Source organism: Manis javanica, chromosome 5 (assembly GCF_040802235.1).
Source record: "Manis javanica isolate MJ-LG chromosome 5, MJ_LKY, whole genome shotgun sequence".
NCBI lineage: Eukaryota > Metazoa > Chordata > Mammalia > Pholidota > Manidae > Manis > Manis javanica.
Window position 1 is genome coordinate 89,036,244 of NC_133160.1, and position 19,962 is coordinate 89,056,205.

General features: G+C 35.6%; 1 protein-coding gene across 8 annotated transcripts in view; it reads right to left on the reverse strand.

Annotated features, from left to right (window-relative positions):
- Window positions 1-8,567: 8,567 nt before the first annotated feature.
- The window catches only part of BANK1 (B cell scaffold protein with ankyrin repeats 1), a 328,379-nt gene continuing 316,984 nt past the window's right edge, over window positions 8,568-19,962 (reverse strand). For 5 of the 8 annotated variants that reach the window (XM_037020171.2, XM_037020174.2, XM_037020173.2 and 2 more), the window contains exons 13-17: window positions 18,120-18,183; window positions 11,948-11,977; window positions 10,879-10,934; window positions 9,665-9,729; window positions 8,568-9,414 (exon numbers count right to left, since the gene is read on the reverse strand). In XM_037020171.2, coding sequence (XP_036876066.2) covers window positions 9,405-9,414; window positions 9,665-9,729; window positions 10,879-10,934; window positions 11,948-11,977; window positions 18,120-18,183 — 225 coding nt within the window. In that variant the 3' untranslated portion in view covers window positions 8,568-9,404. Of the gene's footprint in view, window positions 9,415-9,664; window positions 9,730-10,878; window positions 10,935-11,947; window positions 11,978-18,119; window positions 18,184-19,962 lie in introns of those variants that run through there. The other 3 variants (XR_005061796.2, XM_037020179.2, XR_005061797.2) reach the window with 2 other exon arrangements.

A 19,962-nucleotide genomic window follows, 5' to 3' on the forward strand; every position in this document is an offset into this window, starting at 1 on the left:
TCTGACCTTCTGACCATCCTCCCCAGCAGCAAGGAGGTCTCTCTGCCTCACCTGCATCTTCTCTATCTCCGTTGAGAATATCTCATTGATGGACTGTATACCATATGTGTATCTTCCTGATATGGAGACTTACCAATGTGTGCTTCAGCCTTCCAGCCCCTTTAATACAGGGGTCTTCATAAACGGGGATGAAAATGGATGCTGAGCCCACATCTAGCGCACGTAGTCTATTTTGAAGACTGAGGAAGGCCTTTTGTAAGTTTTTTAGGGAGGTGAACAAAAATATTAGGAAAACTTCCTCAAACTGTTCTACATTCACAGGCAACTTCACAAGTGGCTAAAGCAGAATTTTGACAGAACATGACACAGGTCATCATAGATTAAAGGACTTTAGATAGATAATCTAAAATTTATTTTTAAATACAGTTTTATCTACTGTATTTAGTACAAAGAGAAATACTACCACCTTAATTATAATGTCCCTGATCACATGGAATCCAGCTCTACCCAATTGTTTATTTCAAAATGAAAACTGACTGAAGATGATGATGATAATTCAGTGCTTCCTGACCATTTACCAAGTTTTAGGTGTCTTAAGTATTGCTTGTTTAATCTTCACAGCTGTCTATTGAAATGGCACTGTTATTAGTTTCATTTTACTCATGAGGAAACTGAGAATTAGATTAATTGGCTTGGCCAATGTCATACAACCTACCAAATCTTATCCTCTGGTCTTCTCCATCTTGGTAAATACCATTATCTGCCAAATTGCTCAAGTCAGAAAATTAAGGTTTTATCCATATTCTTTTCTTACCCATATATTAAACCCATTAGTATATTATACCTTTCATTCTACCACCAAAATATGTTTAAAACCTGCCACCTCTTCTAGTGCCTCCTCTGTCACCTCCATGATCAATCTAATCCAAGCCACCATTATCTTGTGAATGCCACATTTGTCTCCGGGTCACCTTGTCTCTACTCTTGACTTTCTGTATCCAGTCTGTGTTCAGTAGTGAGTATGAATTTTTCTGCTGAAAACATTCCAGTGGCTTTTCACTATACCTAGAAAAAAATTCAAAGTTTTACATGTTTTTTCTATTAACCACTACAAACTCATCTCATGTTTCTCACCCTTATCTTCTGCACCCCAGTCATGCTATTAATTTCCTAGTGCTATCATCACAAAGTATTAAGCCTAAGTGGCCTAAGCAATAAAAACTTACTCTCTTGCAATTCTGGAGGCTAGAAATTGGAGATCAAGGCACCAGCAGGGTTGGTTCCTTCTGAGGGCCTTGAGGAAGGAACCTACCTGTTCCATACCTCTCTCCTCAGCTTGTAGATGGCTACCATCCCCCTGTGCTGTCATTTCATCTTCTATCTGTACATGTCTGTGCTCAAATATCCTCCTTATAAGAATACCAGTTATATTAGTTTAGTACCTACCCAAAGACCTCATTTTAACTTAAATACTTCTGTAAATCTCCAAATACAGTCACATTCTGAGAATATAATATATTATACATGGCTGAGTATTACTTAAAAAATTATTTAACTACTTATCGTCATGAATTTTCAGGGCATGGGGAGGTGGGGGAACACAATTCAGACCATAAAACAGATCCTTCCATTTTCAGAAAATGCATAGTTCATCCTGATCTTGGGGTCTTTGCCCTGGGTATATCGTCTGTCTTGAGTGTGAGTCTCACTTCTCTTTTCATGGCTGGACCCCTCCAATTGTTCTGTAAGTAGCCTAAATGACCTTCCTTAAAGAGGTCTTCCCTGGTCACCTAAACCAAAAAGGCCAAAGTCACTTTCTGTCTCATCACTATTTTTCTTTTTTTTTGGCATAGCATTTTTTGTTTTCTAATATTTTCTATTTGTTATTTTGTTTGTTTATTATTTGTTTTCCCCAAACCTTAATAAAATGTAAGCTCTGTGAAAGTAGAGACCTTGACTGTCTTGTTCAGTGTTTTATGTCAGCACCTAAAACCGTGCCTGGGCATGGCAAATGGTAAGATAAAAAGAATAGATGAATAAATAAAAGAATGAGACAGAGACATGGGAATGTGGGAAGGGAGGGAAGTGAGAGAGAAAAAAGGAAGGTGGTAAGAGAAGATTGCAATCTATGTCTGTCTCACTTCTAGATTTTCACCACTGGGCTGCTCTAAAAAGAATTTGCTCCAAGTATTAACTAGAATTTAAAGTCTTATGTTGATTACCAGGGAAGTAATAAGTGATCTAAAAAGTAGAAGATAAATATCAGTTTTCTGGAATTTTTGGTTGTTTTCTGGTATCAGTTGTTAGTAGGTTGGATCCCACAGTGAGTCTGTCTGCCCTGCTCTGAGACCCCTACACTGACAAATGTAGTGAGATTTAATAAGTTCAAGAAAGTCATACAAATAGCTTATTCATGCTGCTCATTTTTAGTTCCTATTTGTTTGTTTCCAGTGCCAAATATGCATATATACTGAGGGAGTTGTGATGTTAGAGAAGAACACTCAGCTGAACACTAATGTAAAAGCAGATGCAGTGGAAACAGACCCAGAAAACACTAGAGGAGATAATATAATTTACTGAAACAGCAAAGAAATATAGGGTATTCATATTACTTGGTAGGTTATAAATAAGAAATAAATAACTGTTTGGTAGAATGGATAAGTATTGTGGATATCCAAGGAAAGGAATCTTTTCTTTGCAATGTTCTTACTAACATGTAAAGATAAGCTTTGCATAAGAAGGTCCCACTGGCACCTGGAACTTGTTTTCAATAGTTTGTAATATAAAATTTAAGTGTTTGGTAGTGTGGTAGGCAAGATTCAAAGGCAGCACCCAAGATTCCTGCCCCCTGGTGTTCATACCCTGTGCTCTCTTTCCAAACTTGGGTGTTGGTGGGACCTTTGAGTGGTTCTAGATGCCAGAATATGGCAAAGTTAATGAATTTTTCAGATGTAATTAAGGTTTCAAATCAGTTATTTTGAGACAGTAAAAAGGCATTTTATCTTGGATGAGCCTGGTTTTATCATGTAAAAGATCTTAAATGAGGGATTGGGCTCCTGAAGTGAGAGACTCTCCTGCAGGCTTGATAAGTAAGCCATCCTGTTGATGATAACCATGTGGCAAGGAATTTCATGAGGCCTCCAGGACCAGAGGGTAGCCTTCAGCCAGAAAAACCTGGGGCCCTCAGTCATACAGCTACAAGGAAACAAATTATGTTAACGACTTGAATGACTAGAATGATCTTAGCAGCAGATTATTCCCCAGTTGAGCCTTCAGATAAAAATTCAGCTTGGTACATACTTTGTATACTTGTGAGACCCTGAGTGAAGGACCCAGCTAAGCCATGCCTGGACTCTTGATCTGTGGAAACTTTGAGACAATAAATACATTATTTTAAGTTGCTAAGGTTGTAGCAATTTGTTATGTACATAGAATACATGTAACTTCAACATTAGGAATACAGGCCTTGTACCTGGACAATTAATTCCTATCTGGTTTGCTACATTTTGTCCAGTTTCTTGTCCAGAAAGATAAGCTTTGCATAAGAAGGTCCGACTGGCACCTGGAACTTGTTTTCAATAGTTTCTAATATAAAATTTAAGTGAATTATATAAAATATAGCTGAAATACTAATTTCAAAATGCAAATATGACATCCTCTTTGCTTAAAACTTATTTGTGATTTTCATTGTTTTCTGAGAAAAAAACAGGTTCCTTAAAATTGCCCTGCATGGTCTGTTTTAGTATATTCTACATTTCCCCTTGCTCTCTGTGCTGTAGTCACACTGGCCATATTTAGGTTCTTAGATGTTCTGTTTCCTTCTGCCACACGGCCTTTGCACTTGCTATTCTCTCTGGTCTTAAACTACTTTAAATCTTTCATTGTCTTAAACATCTTTTTTTCAAGTACATTTCTTTGCCATATTCCAAAGAATATTGCTATTTCACCCACTCCCATTTCAGAGGCTGAAATATGAGGAGAACCTTCATGTATATTTGCTTTTTTGGCTAAAGAACTGGCTTATTCTTCAGGTAAGCATAATGCTTGCTTCTCTATTTTATTTTCCAAGAAGTTGAGGGAGCACATTGTTTTTAAAGTCATAGATGGGTCGCTCTGTTAAACCCTCACAGATCACTTGTGACCAAAATCCTATTGGGAAGGTGTATAAACATCTAAGTCAAAATAAGCTCTAGAGATCTGCCATACATTGTACCTGTAGTCAACAGTAATGTATTATACACTTAATAATTTAAGGGGGTAAATCTCATGTTAAATATTCTTACCACAATAAAATATAAAATAAAATAAAATATAAAATAAGTAAAATAAAATAAAATAAAATAAAAATCCTTACAGCCAAGATACCACAGTATATGGAAGCCAGGGTGAGGAGAGCCTATAGTGATCAAAAGCAAGGTTCCTGTGCCCTTCAAAGTCATTGTTAATGACAGGCCATCTGCTGGGATTACCCAAGTCTGTTGATGCAGAAGATTTGGGAGGTACCAGGCATGACTTGCCATGTCTGAGCTACAGAACACCTTGTTTACAATGCTATGACAAATGCTAATGTCTTGTAAGGATGCTTAAGCTTCCCTAGGGTAACTGCAGATGCTTTCACTAAGCGCAAGGCATGAACCCCCAAACAGCAGCAGTTCACACTTTCCTGATCCCTTGTCTTTCTTGCGCTCAAATGAAGAAAAGAGGAAATGCTAAGGGCAAAATTGTAGCACCTTTATGGTATAATATGTCCATTCCCACCTTGAGAAATTAGAAAGACAACACATCAGAAATCGTTGATTCATTTGCAGAGGGCTAATTTCCTTCTGAGGTCAGCTAATGCTACAAAGGTCAAAGAGGCAATCTGAGGACAACTATTCCATGGACTCAGAAATTGCCTTAGTGTTTGATACATTTCAATGCACAGCATCTCTGAATGGTCTTACACCAGTTCTGAGTGGAACCAAGATTGATACTGATTTGAAGACATACAAAGAATCATATAACAGCAATTACAGTGTTTTACTCAGAGACATATTTACTAATTCAGTTGTTTGAAGACAAGTGATCTTTATTCTGAAACTGACTTTCATTATTCACAGAATTCAGAATTTAATCTTTTGCTTTATACTAAGTGCAAATCCTGAATGTCAGATAAGTATTATGTGTGCCACCACTCCACTCATCCCTCCTACTCCATAATCCAAGACAGAAGTCATTGATTGTTCTTGACACAGTTTCCCATTGGACCCAGGTTTCAGGCTCCATCTCAACACAGCACTGAAGCATTCTTCAGCCAGTTTTTCTTTCACCGTTAAATGGAAAATGAGGCAGGTTTACATACATTACATTTACGTAAAGGGTAAGCCAGTATTTTTTTCAAACTGTTGAGATTTCCTTATTGCAGGATTACTTAATTTTCATTACGTGGATGTCTAACATGCTAAACAGGACCAAAATACAGAGCACTTTCTGAAGTCACTCATCACAGAATTCCTTTTTTAATGCCATACTTGTGAGTTCTTTGTAATACCATTTAGGAAAGCTGCTATAGTACTTTACTGTCAATGGATTTTTCCACTTGAGGTGTCTGATCTTTATTGTGATCCAGGCGACCATTCAACATTTTGTAATCATTATTTTTTTCTAAAATAATGATATGGATTTCAATCCTACACTATAAGACTAGGCCTAACTGCCAGTCAGATAATAGCCAGCCTAGTGTATCACAGAGCATTTACATTTCAAACAGGATTATTTTTTTGCAAACTGTCTTCATCAACCATTTACTCTGAGTCAAAATGTTCTAAGCACTTAGGTCTCATTTAAATAGAATGACCATATAGTCCAATTTATGCCTGACTGGGAGAGTCCCAGTTTATGCCTGATTTTCTATTGTAATCAATACTACCACATCAAAAGTGTCCACTTTGGATGATAAATTAATTAAATGATCTCCTTACATTTAATTCTCAAACAACATATGCTCCCATTGGTTATACCCCTATCTTACCAATGATTAAATAGGGCTCAGGGAGATCGTACAACTGGCCGACACAGCTAGGACACAGCTGAGCCAATATTCAAACTGGGTTGGTCTTATCTCAAAGCTCATGCTCTTGAGTGCAGTCCTGCTCTGCTCATGTAAATACATGCTATCATTTAATGCCCATAAAATTAGAGAGGCATTATCTGCATTTTGATGATGAGACTGTTGAGGAAATCATATGCTATAATTAAAACATTTGAGGTCTATTATATTGAGATCTTGCCTTTTGCTATCTTTTATATGGTAGTTCCTGTCTTTAAAGGTCAGTCCCCCAAAATGAGGCAGGCAGACAAGGGTGGCTGGGAGTATAGCTACAGAAAGGGCTGCAAGTAGGGTGCTCTGTGCTTATCAGCTAGGACCCACCAGATCAGGTTTATGATGCAGATCTCTCTCCTAAATATTAACCCACTTAGAAAAACAATATGCAGTAAAATTCAGGGAAACCCAAGTTATTAAAATAAGACCCTCTGAACATTATAGGAAATGGAAGGAACTCAGTGAGCAAATACTTAGTTCACAAATAGTGTAAAATAATGACTCAACTTACAAGGTCATTCTCATTAGAATAATACTGAGAACAGTCTCATTTTCTAAAAATCAGAGTCTCCATTGGTAGAATAATGTTTGATTTATGAAAATGTGTTAGAGTCATCCATTCTTTTAAATATTTAATGATCCATTTAAGCTTAAGCAATATGCACTTCAAATTAAAGATATTCATTTATGCAATTATAGGTGCTTCCATTTTCAGAAAATTTTGTATAAAGCTGTTTTTATTTTAACAACATTCTTTTAAAGGGTTAATCCCATTTTACTTGACGGCCTAGATCAGTGTTTTTCAACCTTGGCACTATTGATATTTGGGCCCAGATCATTCTTTGACCCGTGTATTACAGAATATTGATTAGTACCCCTAGTCTCTATGCAGTAGGTGCCAGGCACACCTCCTCTGCAGTCATGACAATCAACGATGTTGTCAGGTATAGCCAGAAGTCTGGGGCACAGGGAATAAAACTGCCCCAGCTGAGAAAACACTGGTATAGAGGCTTCTTTGCTATCCTGGAAAACTGACGAGGCAGAAAAAAAGAGAATTAATATTAAACACAAAACTATTTTTGATAGCATTCAGGCCAATTCAAGTCCCTCTCTATGTCAGAGTCCTGGTTAATTTAAGAGTGTGAGGAAAAGGGTGGCTCTTGGCCAATCACTTGGCTAATGTGAGGAGTAAGGGCTTGGGGATAAAACCTATTTGAGGAAGGGAGGCTGGGAACTAAAAGGTATATTAGTTACCGGTTACTCAGGATTCCAGAATCACCACAAAATCTTCAAAAGATCCCATGTAGGGCTCTCCTTTCTGGTAGTGGTTAGGGTTCTTTAAGAAATGCCCTAAATCTCCAAAGAAAGTTCGCATCTTTCTTACTCCTGAACTCACAGGTACAGGAGTACCTTTGCTCCTTTGCCTCCGTCCTCTGATCTGCTCCATTACTAAAGCAAACCTTCTGTTGTGTGGTTCAGAGTTGCTGGACAGTATTTTATATGTTAAGGATGAAGCCCAGAGATTAAAGAATACTTTTCCTATGGAGCGTTTTCAGTTGCGACCATTCCTAAGTCTGGATCAACCTTCCTCCACTTTCTCTTTCTCTGTTTTTCCTCTTCCTCCCATGCAACAGGTATGATAGACTCCCGATCCTTCAACCCTCACCTCCGCTGACCATCTTCCTAGTCAGCCAGGTGGGAGGAGCCCTGGCAAAGGAAGCACAGGGAGGACCTCTTCCCGCATCTTTGTGATGACAAAGTACTAAGATTTGAAGGGCCACAGTGTCTAGGGAAAGAGACTATTAAAAAGGCTTTTTATTGCCATGGTTTAATTCTAAGTTAGTCCTGTTCATAAGGGTAGTATTTATACATTTTGATTTTAGATTTCCATCTGTGCTAAAGACCTGAATAATATTCAGGCTTATCTCCCATTTCTACCATTACCTGAGACTCAGGTAGGAAATGATCGAATTTCTGTATAATTAGAAAAGCTGAGTTTTACCTGTCACTGGATTTCCTATTTTTGGCAAGGATAAAGCCAATGGAGGAATTATAGGGATTAGTCACAGGCCAGTATGGAATTTCTTACTTTAGCAATGATAAATATCTTTGAATTTTATAGATGTAGATAATTACAGAAAAACAATCAGTTTTCCTATTGCATTTCCCAAATCTTAGGGTGAAAAAATCCTCAGAAATGGGGACTCAGTGTGTAGAAAGGCATGTCATTTCTTGAAAGCTTGGATATGAAACTATGGACTGAATTTGTAAATGTCATAATCAAAAGTACCTTCTATTAGGGATCAAACTACTGAGCTATTTTTTTAAAGTTTGAACTTATTTGCTAATAGTTAACAGTCATGGGAAACCTAAAACCACATTTATAATTGATTAAAAAATCAATTATTTTCAGAATCACTTTAAATATTCCTATTACTATTTAGAAGCAAGAAAAAAAATCACTTGTATGTTCACTTTATGGCACTTAAACTGTAAAATTGAGTTTATTTGTTTTTGAAAATTTTTAGTAGACTTCCCTCTAGACAGTGGTAAGCAGAAGAATTTAGTGGTTAATTTGCATACATTTATTTTGAAAAGTCAGAAATAGCTTTAACATTCATTTTATTTGCAGCAGTTGGCCATGGAAAAGATAGAATGATAAAACTGCATTCTAAGAATACTAAGTTAGTAAATTGTGTCTAAGAAATAGGATAATGAAATTCTAAGCATTTTAATAAAGAATATAGGAAACGTATATTAATTTGAGATACAGAAAGTTAAAAAAATAATGCTCTCAAGGTTATATGCAAATAGGCACTAAATAAGGCAAGGTTTCTGCAAACACGTGACAATAATAATTAGAGCTCTGAATGTGAGAAATTCAGCAAATGGACCTGCTACTTAAAGGCATGTCTGTACGAAATGAATTTGTATTTGCATGGTTCTTCTTAGGACAGGAGCAGTCAGATATTAAGGTCAGTGCCTGAAAGAGGCCCAATACCTTTGCTACAGAGCATTTAACTACTTTGATTTTGTTTTCCTTCAATTTTCCAAATGGGAAATAGCTGCTTCAGTGGAAAATGCTTTGTAAAATGAATGAGTTTTCAAAGAATGCAATTAATTGCTCTACGGCATTCAGTTTTAATCATGATAGACCCATCTGCAGCAGGTGTGATGCCAATACATTGTGGCAATAACAAATTCTGAAATCATAGGCTTGCTTCTGCTTTCATAGTATAGATTTTCCCTGAAGACAGTAGGCAATCCAAATACAAGCTTGCTTCACCCAGAAAGCACAGTGTCTGCACATTCTTGAGTTTCATTATAATAACCTGAAAATGAGATCACAGGAAATGTATTAGTGAATAATCGATCATCAATTGAAATTATTTAGCTAGCATAAAATCACCCCTACACATAAATCTTTCTAAGAAATAATCATCTTAGTATGAAAAATACATGTTTATCATTTCAGGAGAAGACAATGAAATATTTAAAGTATTTTGTTTACTAGACAAATGATTCCTTCAAGTCTCTAATAAGCTTGATTTAGGTTTTCTAAAAAACATGGCTGATGTTTACCTGTTTTTAGTGATCTTTCCTGCAACAGAAACCAAATTCCTTTCATCGTGGAGTTGAGCAGGAAGCTAAGGAAAAAAAAATACAGAGATATCATTTCTCCACTTAAGGCTCAACCAGGAAACATGATAGAGTCATAGCTGCCTTTCACAGTCACTGAAAAACAGCCTTGTAGAGGCAACTGGCAAGGCAAGCCTCCATTTTAAAAGGAAAAAATCAATGTAAAGCTTAACTTACATCAAAGTCCTTGAGTTCAAATTGAATTTCTATTTTGAGGGAGAATAGTCTAAGCACTGGGAATTTGTATTCCTTTTCTTTTCCAAAATACTGCTCTAAAAAAATATGCCGTGGTTGTATAGATCTTGTAGAGTGATCTTCATTTGACAAAGATATTTTCATAAACTCCTGGGCCTAGGTGGTGCCCCACAATTCTGCTACAGTCGAATGAGTCTATGTACCATAGACTCATGTCTATTGCTCATTGGTGAGTGATGCAGAAATGCAAATACTTCAATCAATTCTTAAGGGTAAATGACTCCCTGTTTACTTATGATTTATTTGAAATGTAAGAGAGCCTAAAGGGTTACTACAATTTGGTAAACTAAAATTGGTTCATTATAAGAACTTACAAAGGGCTCTAATTTTAGATTTGAGCTGTTACCCACAGAGAAAATTTCCTACATTGTGTATGTAGATATGATTTTTATGAAGAAAAATTTGTGGTCTAGATGTTATATGTCTTGGACTGGTCTTGGTTTTCAATGGCTGCTGTTTTTGCTTAGTGCTATTTTTATCTTCTCATTAGCAATTTATTTTCAGTTAACTCTTCAATATGAAATGATGTATATTTATATGAACAGTATTTTGGGGTTACAGGTCTTCCTTTAAGGGATACATTGTGGTTCAAATACTCCTCATAGTCCTATTGCTAAAGAAGATGCATTCATAACTCATCTAAGATTTATTTGGTCTGTACAGGTCGAGTTCAGCCACACTTTGGCATTGGTGCCTTTTTCTTTTGAGTTCCTTCTTTGCTTTCCCAAGTAGTTAATTTATTTAAATTACTGCTCATGGATTTTGCACAAATGATAATGTAACCTATTTTGTTCATGTTTGTTAGAACATTTCCAAGCACAGTCGGATAGAAGGTTCTTATGTTCTTCTCCACAGAGTTCCTTTTTCTGCATTTTATAAAAATTAAGATAAACACAACCTACCTTACTGTGGAAGGGTGTGCTATATAACATGTTTTCATTGTGGGCACTTTCTTTACCTAGAAATATGAACTCTGTTACTATCTCTTCAGCTATTTACACATTTAGTGATTCTTTCATTCAGCACTTAAAAAATTATGTAGGCAAGGAGCAGGATATGGGTAAGGAGAAAAATTACTAAAAAGATAAAAGGCATTTGGAAAAGGCAGCCCTGGAAAATTTGCGATCAAGTCTCCTACCCATGTAGACTGACTTGGTAGGATGCCAGGAGCTGCTTCAATTCAGAAACAATCTGACACGTTTGAATAACAGCCTGCACTTTATATGCCTTCTTTTTCTTTTCCCCACTTACCAGGACCAGTCAGTTGAAAAGTATACTTTTAAGTGAAAACTGGTTCCCCTACTCCCCACTGCCCCCTGCTATTGTCTCTCCTGTCTTTACCTCAGGTTTTCTGTTTTCGATCCCAGCCACAGTTCAGTTGCTTCTCTGTTCTCACAGTCAAGGCTTCGGTTCAGGCTGTAGGCTGCTGTCTCTAGATATTCAAAGCTCCCTAGTTGGCCTATAGTTCCTTTTGCTCTCCCAACATTGGGCACACACTCCTCATCACACTAAAGTGAATTCCTCTCTTAAGCGTTGTAGCAATTTCATTTGCTCTACCCATAATTCCCACTTATCAAGCATCGGCTCCCAGTTACATGCACCATCACTGGTCTTCATAGCAACTGCTCCTGGTAGAAGAATTCTTACCTACATTTTACAAAGAGAAAACTGACGCCTAAAGAGCTTAAGTGACTTGCAAAAGGTCACAACTAATAAATTGTGAAGAACCAGGTCAATTAGAGTTCAAAGCACATGTCTTTTACTATATAACTAACAATGCTTCTAGCATTGTTACTGTAGAATCACCTCACATTCATTTTGGATGTCAAGTGGTTTTACATATAAATATAAAATCTAACTGAATTTTTACACTGACCTACCTAATTATATTAGGCTTACATTAATTCTGAAATTGGTTCACTAACTGCTTTGTTTTAGTCTGAAATCTTTCAATAAATATCAAAAACTTACCATTTGGATGGTGCACAATGGTGAGCTTATCTAGAAGACAAAAAAAAAAAGCACGTTCTACTGAGTTTTGCTCTATATTTACCCTAAGCTCTCTTCTTTTTATTGTTTGACTACTTGTCTTTGAGGTGACCAGGAAGTTTCACAATCTGATCTAAAAAATACTAACCTCTGGCCACCAAGTCTGAAACCATGTCTTCTATAACTTTTGTCTTTTTTCCTCTGGATGCTTGTCCTAAAGTATTATATGATTTTAGGTATGTTTTACACTTAATAAAAGCCTGCAAATACATTTTTACATTATTCTGGACTGAGCTACTCCCTTCTTTTTTAGAATTAACATTATTCGAGATTAACTACATACAGTATGATTCAAACATTTTAAGTGCATTGGTTGATGACTTTTGTCAAGTATCTGCTGCCAGGGGTCCATCACTCCACTGAAAAGCTAGAGAACATTTTATCTCTAAAGAAAATTACCTTGGACCCCCTTTCATCAAATATTACCCACCATTACTTCTGGTGACCTGATTTGATTTCTATCTCTATAGATCAGTTTTGTCTAGAATTTCAGATAAATGGAATCTTATAGTATGCACTCTTTTCTATCTTTCACCCAGCATATCTGTGATATATATTTATGTTGTGTGTAAAAGTAGGCATTCCTTTTTATTGCTGTGCAGTATTCCACTGTATAATTGAAATGCTATGAACTTTTGTGAACAAGGCATTGGATGGACATATGCTTTCATTTTTTCTTGGAAAAATACCTAGAAGTGGATAATCTAGGCCATATACTAAGAGCATATTTAACTTTTCCAAAGTCATCACCCTGCTTTGTACTCTCATCAGCAATACATATAATGCATGTCCAGTGGCTCCACATCCTAATCTCTTAATTTTGACAATACTAAAAAATTTTAGCTGTTATACTTGTGGTGTATTGGTTTAATTTGCACTTTCCTGATGATTAATGGCATTGAGCATTTTTTCACATACTCATTGGCCATTTGTTTTTGTAAACCAAGATCTAGGTGGTTAGATGCGCTCACTGGTTCTGGGCAGTCATTGCTTCTGGGTCTTCTCAGCAACAGAGCTATGGAGATATATGTATTTATATATATAACTATTTCAATATGTACATATAATATAGATATTAACAATCATGACTTGTTATGTTTTTACTGATTCTATAGTAAACTCGAACCTTTCTTTCCTTAGTTGTAATTCCTTTCTCTGACAATAGGAAACATGGCTGTTGTTATTTGTAGTACATTCATTAATGACTCAATTTATAATATACATAAAGTAATTCTGGAATTGCTAAACTGTATCCCTGTAGAGAAATAAGCCCTACTAATTAGAGTACAGAATTCTTATGTACTGTTTCTTAATTTTTATCAGAATATACTATTTTCTAAATATATTGATGATTTTTTTTTTTTACTATCTTCCTTCAGTATGGATGTTGTTTATTTATAATACCACTAAGTTCATTTTCTTCTGCTTATATTCCATTCGGACCTTTTCCCCACCCCCTTATTGCTGAATATGTGAAATATTAACAAAGTTCTAAAAGTCAGAACTACACAAAGAGACACTACTCAGAGTCAGTTTTGGCAAGTTTTGGTTCTTAACTAATTTGTTCTTTTTCTCTAAGTTGTTAAATGTATTAGCAAAATGGTAATTATATTTCCTTAGTATCTTTTTTTTGTCAGTAGGGTCTGTTGTGACAGCCTCACTTTACTTTTATAGACAATTTGTTTCTTCTTTTTTTCACAATCATTTTTGTCATGGGTTTTCAATTTTATTTATGTTTTGAAATGACTAATTTTTAGTTGTATTAAGTTTCTTTATTATTTATCTCTTTCTTTTTCCAATAAGTTTTGATCTGATCTTTCTTATTTTTACCTCTTACCTCCTTTGGCTTTAGTTTGCTCTTCAATTTTTAGTTTCCTAAAGTAGAAAATTAGATCATTGATCTTAAGCATTTCATTTTTTTTTACTCAAACATTTATAGGCAGAAATTGACCTCTAAATACTATTTTAGCTGCATTGCACAAATTTTGGTATGTTGTATTTTCATTTTCATTCAGGTTGAAATACTTCCTTGTGATTTCTTATTTGACACATGGGTTATTTTGAAATATATCTAATTCCTCATTATTTTGAGATATTTTTCTAATTTAATTTAATTATGATTTATTTCTGTTGTGCTAAGAGATATGAGATTTCAAAAGACTGAACTCTTTCGGAGAACACTTAAATCTTTTGAAGATTTAATCTTTTGAAATTTATTGAAACTTTTTTGATAGCAGAGCATGTCCATCTTGGTGAACCTTCCTTATAAACCCTGAACAAACATGTACTCTGAATTTTTTTGATGTGTTGTTCTGTAAATGTCAATTAGGTCAAGTTAGTTGAGTGTTGTTTTCTTCTATATCATTACTTATTTTGTCTAATTTGCCTTATATTGATACAGTCATGCCAGCTTTCCTATGCTTACTGTTGACATGGTAGATCCTTTTCCATACTTTACTTTCAAACCCTGTGTCTTATATTTGAAATATATGTCCTTTAGACAGCATAAAGTTATATATTACTGAAAATGTTTACCTTTTAAATAAAGTATTTAATCCACTTACCTTTAACATAATTTTTGTTATGACCCAGTTTAATGTTACCATCTTGTTCTTGGTTTTTTATGTATCCACTTTGTTTATGTTCTCCTTTTGCTACTTTCCTGCTTTATTTTTGGTGAATCAAATAGTATTTCAGTGCTCCTTGTTATTTATTCTATTAGTTTCCTATTTATCCATTTATCTGTCTACTTATTTTCGAGTGATTTTTTTACAACTAGAATATGCATCCTAAACTTACCTGAGTCTATTTAGAGACAACCATGAACCCCTTCATGCTTCATACTTGCTACTTTCATCCGCTTTTCTTATTATACCTGATTCTTCACATTCCATACTTGGAACTATACCAAATAAACATTTTGCAACAAGTGCAAATAATTTCACTTATGTGTACCTTCTATCTTTGTGATTGTTTCATGTCTTTTTCCTTCTTCATATGTTACAACCCTCAACTTAAATGTTATTATTTTGCTGTAAACACTTCTATTTGATAATAATTTATGAAGAAAAAATTTTTATATCAACCTGCTCTGTATAATTTTCAGTGTTCCTTATTCCTTAGTGTGAATCTGAGTTTGTTAATATCCTCTTTACCCTGTCTGACATTCTATAGTATTTATAATATTACAATTTTGCTGCCTTTGAATTCTCTGATTTTATTTATCTGAAAATGTCTTTATTTCAACAATTTTTTGAAGTATTTTCTGTGTATGTAAAATTCTAAGTGGTCATTTTTTTCTTTTAGTACTTTAAGGATATTGTTTTGTCTTTAGTCCTCCACTGTTTCTGATAAGAACTTAGTAACTATTCTTATTCTTTTTTCTTCTTTTTGTAATGTGTCTTTTTTCTCTGGCGAATTTCAAGAATTTCTTGTCACTTGGCTTGAAGTAGTTGGACTACTTCAAGGTTGCCTAGATATTGTTGCCTAGATATTGTTCTCTTAATTAGTTATTCTAATTATGTTTTTTTTGGAAGTTCTTTAAACTGTGTGGAGATGGTTTATATTTACCAACTTTTGGGCCCCTACTTCTTTTAAAATATTTTTCCCTAACCTCACTCTTTTCTCTTCTGAGGATACTAATTACATGTAGGCCAGACTGTGTTGTATTGACCTACATTTCTCTGAGGCTCTGTTCATCTTTGAAGCCTTTTTATTTCCCTGTTCTTCTGAGGATAGTTTCTCTTGATCAATCTTCAAGTTCATTAGCTCTTAGTTTTGCTGTATCCAACCTGCTGATAAGCTCATCTGGTGAGTTTTTCACTTACTTTATTGTAATTTTAATTCTACTATTTCTATTTGGCTCTTTTATATAGTTTTGGTTTTTGTTCTGATATTCCCAATGAATTCACTCCTAAAGCCAAAATTTTCACTAATTTAATTATGTTTATAAGAGCTGCTTTAAAGTCCCTATCTACTAAGATGAACAACAGGATCATCTCAGGTTCAATTTTTATTGATGGCTTTCCTCTTCCTTTCTTTAAATTACATTTCCTATATCTTTGTATATCTTCTTTTCCTTTTATTAAAATTGAATACTGACACTATAAATAATCTGTTGTATATTCTGGATTCTGTGCTATTCCTCTGATATGTGAAGTCTCTAATTTAGGCAAGCAATTGTTATTAGTGGCATGAATTTCATAAGCTTTTTTTTAGTACTGACCTATAGAAAACCCAAGGTGTTTTTCTAAGGCCCTCAGTAGGTCCTATTCTAAGTCATGGTCCTTACACATTACACCTCTTGGGTGTCATAGCAGAATGCCAGGTGTTTTAACAAAGTGCTAAGGAAACCTTTCTACTCTGGCAGGGCAGGAACTCAAACATCCCCATGACGGCTTTTCCCTGGCTCTGCTCAAATGCTATTGTTTCTGTTCTGTTTCCAGTGGTTTGCGAACTGCTATTTTGTATGCCTTGGTCTTGCCCTGCACAGGGCCAGTTCATGCATCATCCATCAGCACAGACTTGTGGGGTCCCCACTTCCTCTTAGGCTACCTCTCTGCACAGCTATCCCCTCTTCAGTGAGCCACCATGCATATTCCCGCAGCTTTGGCGGCCCTGAGTTCTGAGCTTTGCCTCCTCAGTGCAACAGGACTGTCTTGCTTTGCACAGACTGTTCTCAGGAAATCAGCCTCCTGTGCCATCATGGGGCACACCTCATAAATTTTTTGTCTGATGTTACTGTCTGAGGCTGCCTGTTGTCTGGTTCCTGAAAGCAGTGACGACGCAGTTTTGCCCAGCAGTAGTATTCTGTTGGGGGTGGGGGTGGGGTGGGGATTTTTCCACTACTGCTTATTCTATTTTGGCTGAAAGAGAACTAGTTGATTCCTAATTAAGACACTAATGATTAAGAGCATTGACTTTGGATTCAAATAGAAATAGGTTGTAGTATTTAATCTGTGTGTCTTTCTGCTACTTAGTTTCTCAGAATCTCAGTTCCTTTATTTCTAAATTGAGACTAATGCCTACCTCAAAGGTTATTGTAAGAAATTGGTAAAATAAGTGTATAGTAGTCAGTAAATATTGGCTACAACTACTGCCTAATGTTCACTGGTAAAATTATTTATATATCTTGTAATTCTACTGTTAAAGGTTTTAACCTTATTCCATATTAGAATGGAGAACTCAGTTATTTGTATATTAGACTTGTGTTTATGACCTTAATTATTTTAGAAAATATGTTTCTGTTTTAGAAAACATTTCTAAGTAAGCTTAAAGAATTCCCCATGGAAAAGAAGCTAATAACCCAATAATATGAAAAGGAAATGAATTTTAACAGGGTGAATTTTCAACATGAAGTACTAGCTAGATGCTATGCAATATTACTAAAAAAGGAAGAGCTGAAGCTTGCCAGTCTTGCTAATGGTTATTAGTTTTTAATTATCTGTGCAGAGGTAGCAGTGGGGAGTGAGTGGTCAGATAGTAGGAGTATAAATTTTTCAGTTTTGGAATGTGCTGTTTATCTTTGGAGAAGATTTACCATCTTAATAACATTTGGTTTGTGTTAACATTAAAAATGACTGTTTTATTCCCCCGAGAGCAACTGTTAATTTTTAGCAAGGGGAATCTGCATTGCTAAGAAGCATGCTAGCTGCAGGGGAAGGCAACCTGAGATTTACAATTTAAAATGAACCACATGTGGACAATCGTGAGAACTGACTCTACTGAGAATATTCTACCTTATTAAAAAATGTATGACTCCTTAATAATTTAATACTCTGCATAATGGCTCATATAAAAAAACAGACCAGAATTATCTTATTTGCAACTTATATAGGAATCAAAGGAAAGAAAGTTACTAACATTTATTGAGGGTTCATTATGGGTGAGAGAAGGTGAAAAGTACTTCAAGATGTCTGTGTAATTATTCCTGTTTGGCAGACAAAGATCCTGAGTACCAGAGATTAAGACACTCTCCTGTCACAGTTGGGAAGTGATGGAGTGTAAATTTGAATTCAGGCCTGTGTAACCCCACAGTTCTTGCATTTTTACCTCATCACTGTATCATTTTTAAATAACAGGCCAGTTTACTTACTGTAAACATTTTCTTCTTCTGGTCTTTTCCCAACAATGCAATCTCGAAGGTGACGTAGTTTTTCCTTAATGAGGAAAAGACCAGACATAGAAATCAAGATTTACATATTTGTCATGAATCAAGATAAAAATATCAACTACTATTGCCAGTACCACCACAATTACTTAGAACTAATTTGGTACTTAAAATGTCCCAACCACTATCCTTGATACTTGACATGTATTATCTTACTTAATCTGGACAACTTCATTAAGTAGATACAAAATGTCATCATCTAATTTTACATATATTGAAACTGAGACACTGAGAGGTTAACTAACTTTCCATAATCATGGAGATGTAAATGATAAGAGTCAGGACTGGAAGCCAGAGCCCAATTCTTTTGGGAGCTGTTTTCTCAGTAGACACCTGAGGCCTCTACTTTGTTTTGGGTTCACAGATGGGAGGGTGACACAATGGTGATTCGCAGCTGCTTGAGGCTACCTTCAGCCTCTCCGGGGAACAGTTCTTTCCAGGAACTTTAAGAACTAGGACTTGGGAGCAAACAACACATAACCTGACTTCCCTTCTTGGATCATTGGTGATCTTTCTTTGCTTTCCAAACATTCTCCTCTATTATATTTTTTCACAGAAATGTAAAACAAGCAAATATTCAATAAACCCCCTTTTAGAAGAGAACCTAAGAGTAGCACTTCTTCCTAAGGGTTTTCTCTGAAACCTAGAAACTGTGTTTCCCAAACAGAGAATTCTTTTCATTGCCTTAACGATCCTCTCCTGTGGGTGGAGCAAACATTCTTCCTTAAGGCCCTCAGTGATGTGAACAGGGCTGAGCAGAGTGAAAGGCAAGGTTTTCACCTTCTCAACCATCTCACCTTCAACTCTAAGGATTCGACATGGGCCTTTATTATTTTATAAAGCCTTCTATTATTAACTCTATGTGCCATTTTTCCTCTTACTTCCCTAGGATAAAACCTCTGTCAATACTAATAAAATGTCACGGTTGCCTCTGATAGATTCATCCTCAGGGTACAAATGAATATTTTTGTAAACTACAAGAGTAATATTGAAAAGTAGATGGGAATGAGCATGTGTGTAGATTTTGGGAAAACAAAGAGCACACTCCTTTTGTTGTTGCTGTTCTGACTATTGTCTGAGCCCTTATGTTGAGAACTAAGAAATCAAAGGGAAAAAGCTCCTTGACCTTGGTTTTGGCAAGTTTTTTTTTGGATCTGACACCAAAAGCACAAGTAACAAAAGTAAAAATACACAAGTGGGACTTCATCAACCTACACGGACTCTGTGCAGCCAAAGGAACAATCAACAAAATGAAAAGGCCAACTACAGAGTGGGGGAAATATTTTCAAATCTTATATCTGATGGGGTTAATATCCAAAATGTATAAATAACTCACACAACAACAACAACAACAAAACAAATAATCCAGTTAAAAAGTGAGTAAAGGAACTGAACAGTTTCCCAAAGAAGACAGACAGATGGCTAACAGGTATATGAAAAGCCGCTCAACATTGTTAATCGTTAGGGGAATGCAAATCAAAACCACTATGAGATATCACCTCACACCTATTAGAACAGCTAGAATCAAAAAGAAGCAATAATGAGTGTTGGCAGGATGTGGAGAAATGAGAACCCTAGTGCACTTAAGTGGGACTGTAAACTGGTGTAGTCATGGTGGAAAACACTATGGAGGTTCTTTAAAATATTAAAAATAGAACTACCATATGATCCAGCAATCCCACCTCTTCTGGATATTTATCTGAAGGAAATGAAAACAGGGTCTTGAGGAGATATCTTCATCTGTGAGTGTCTGTCTTTAGATGAACAG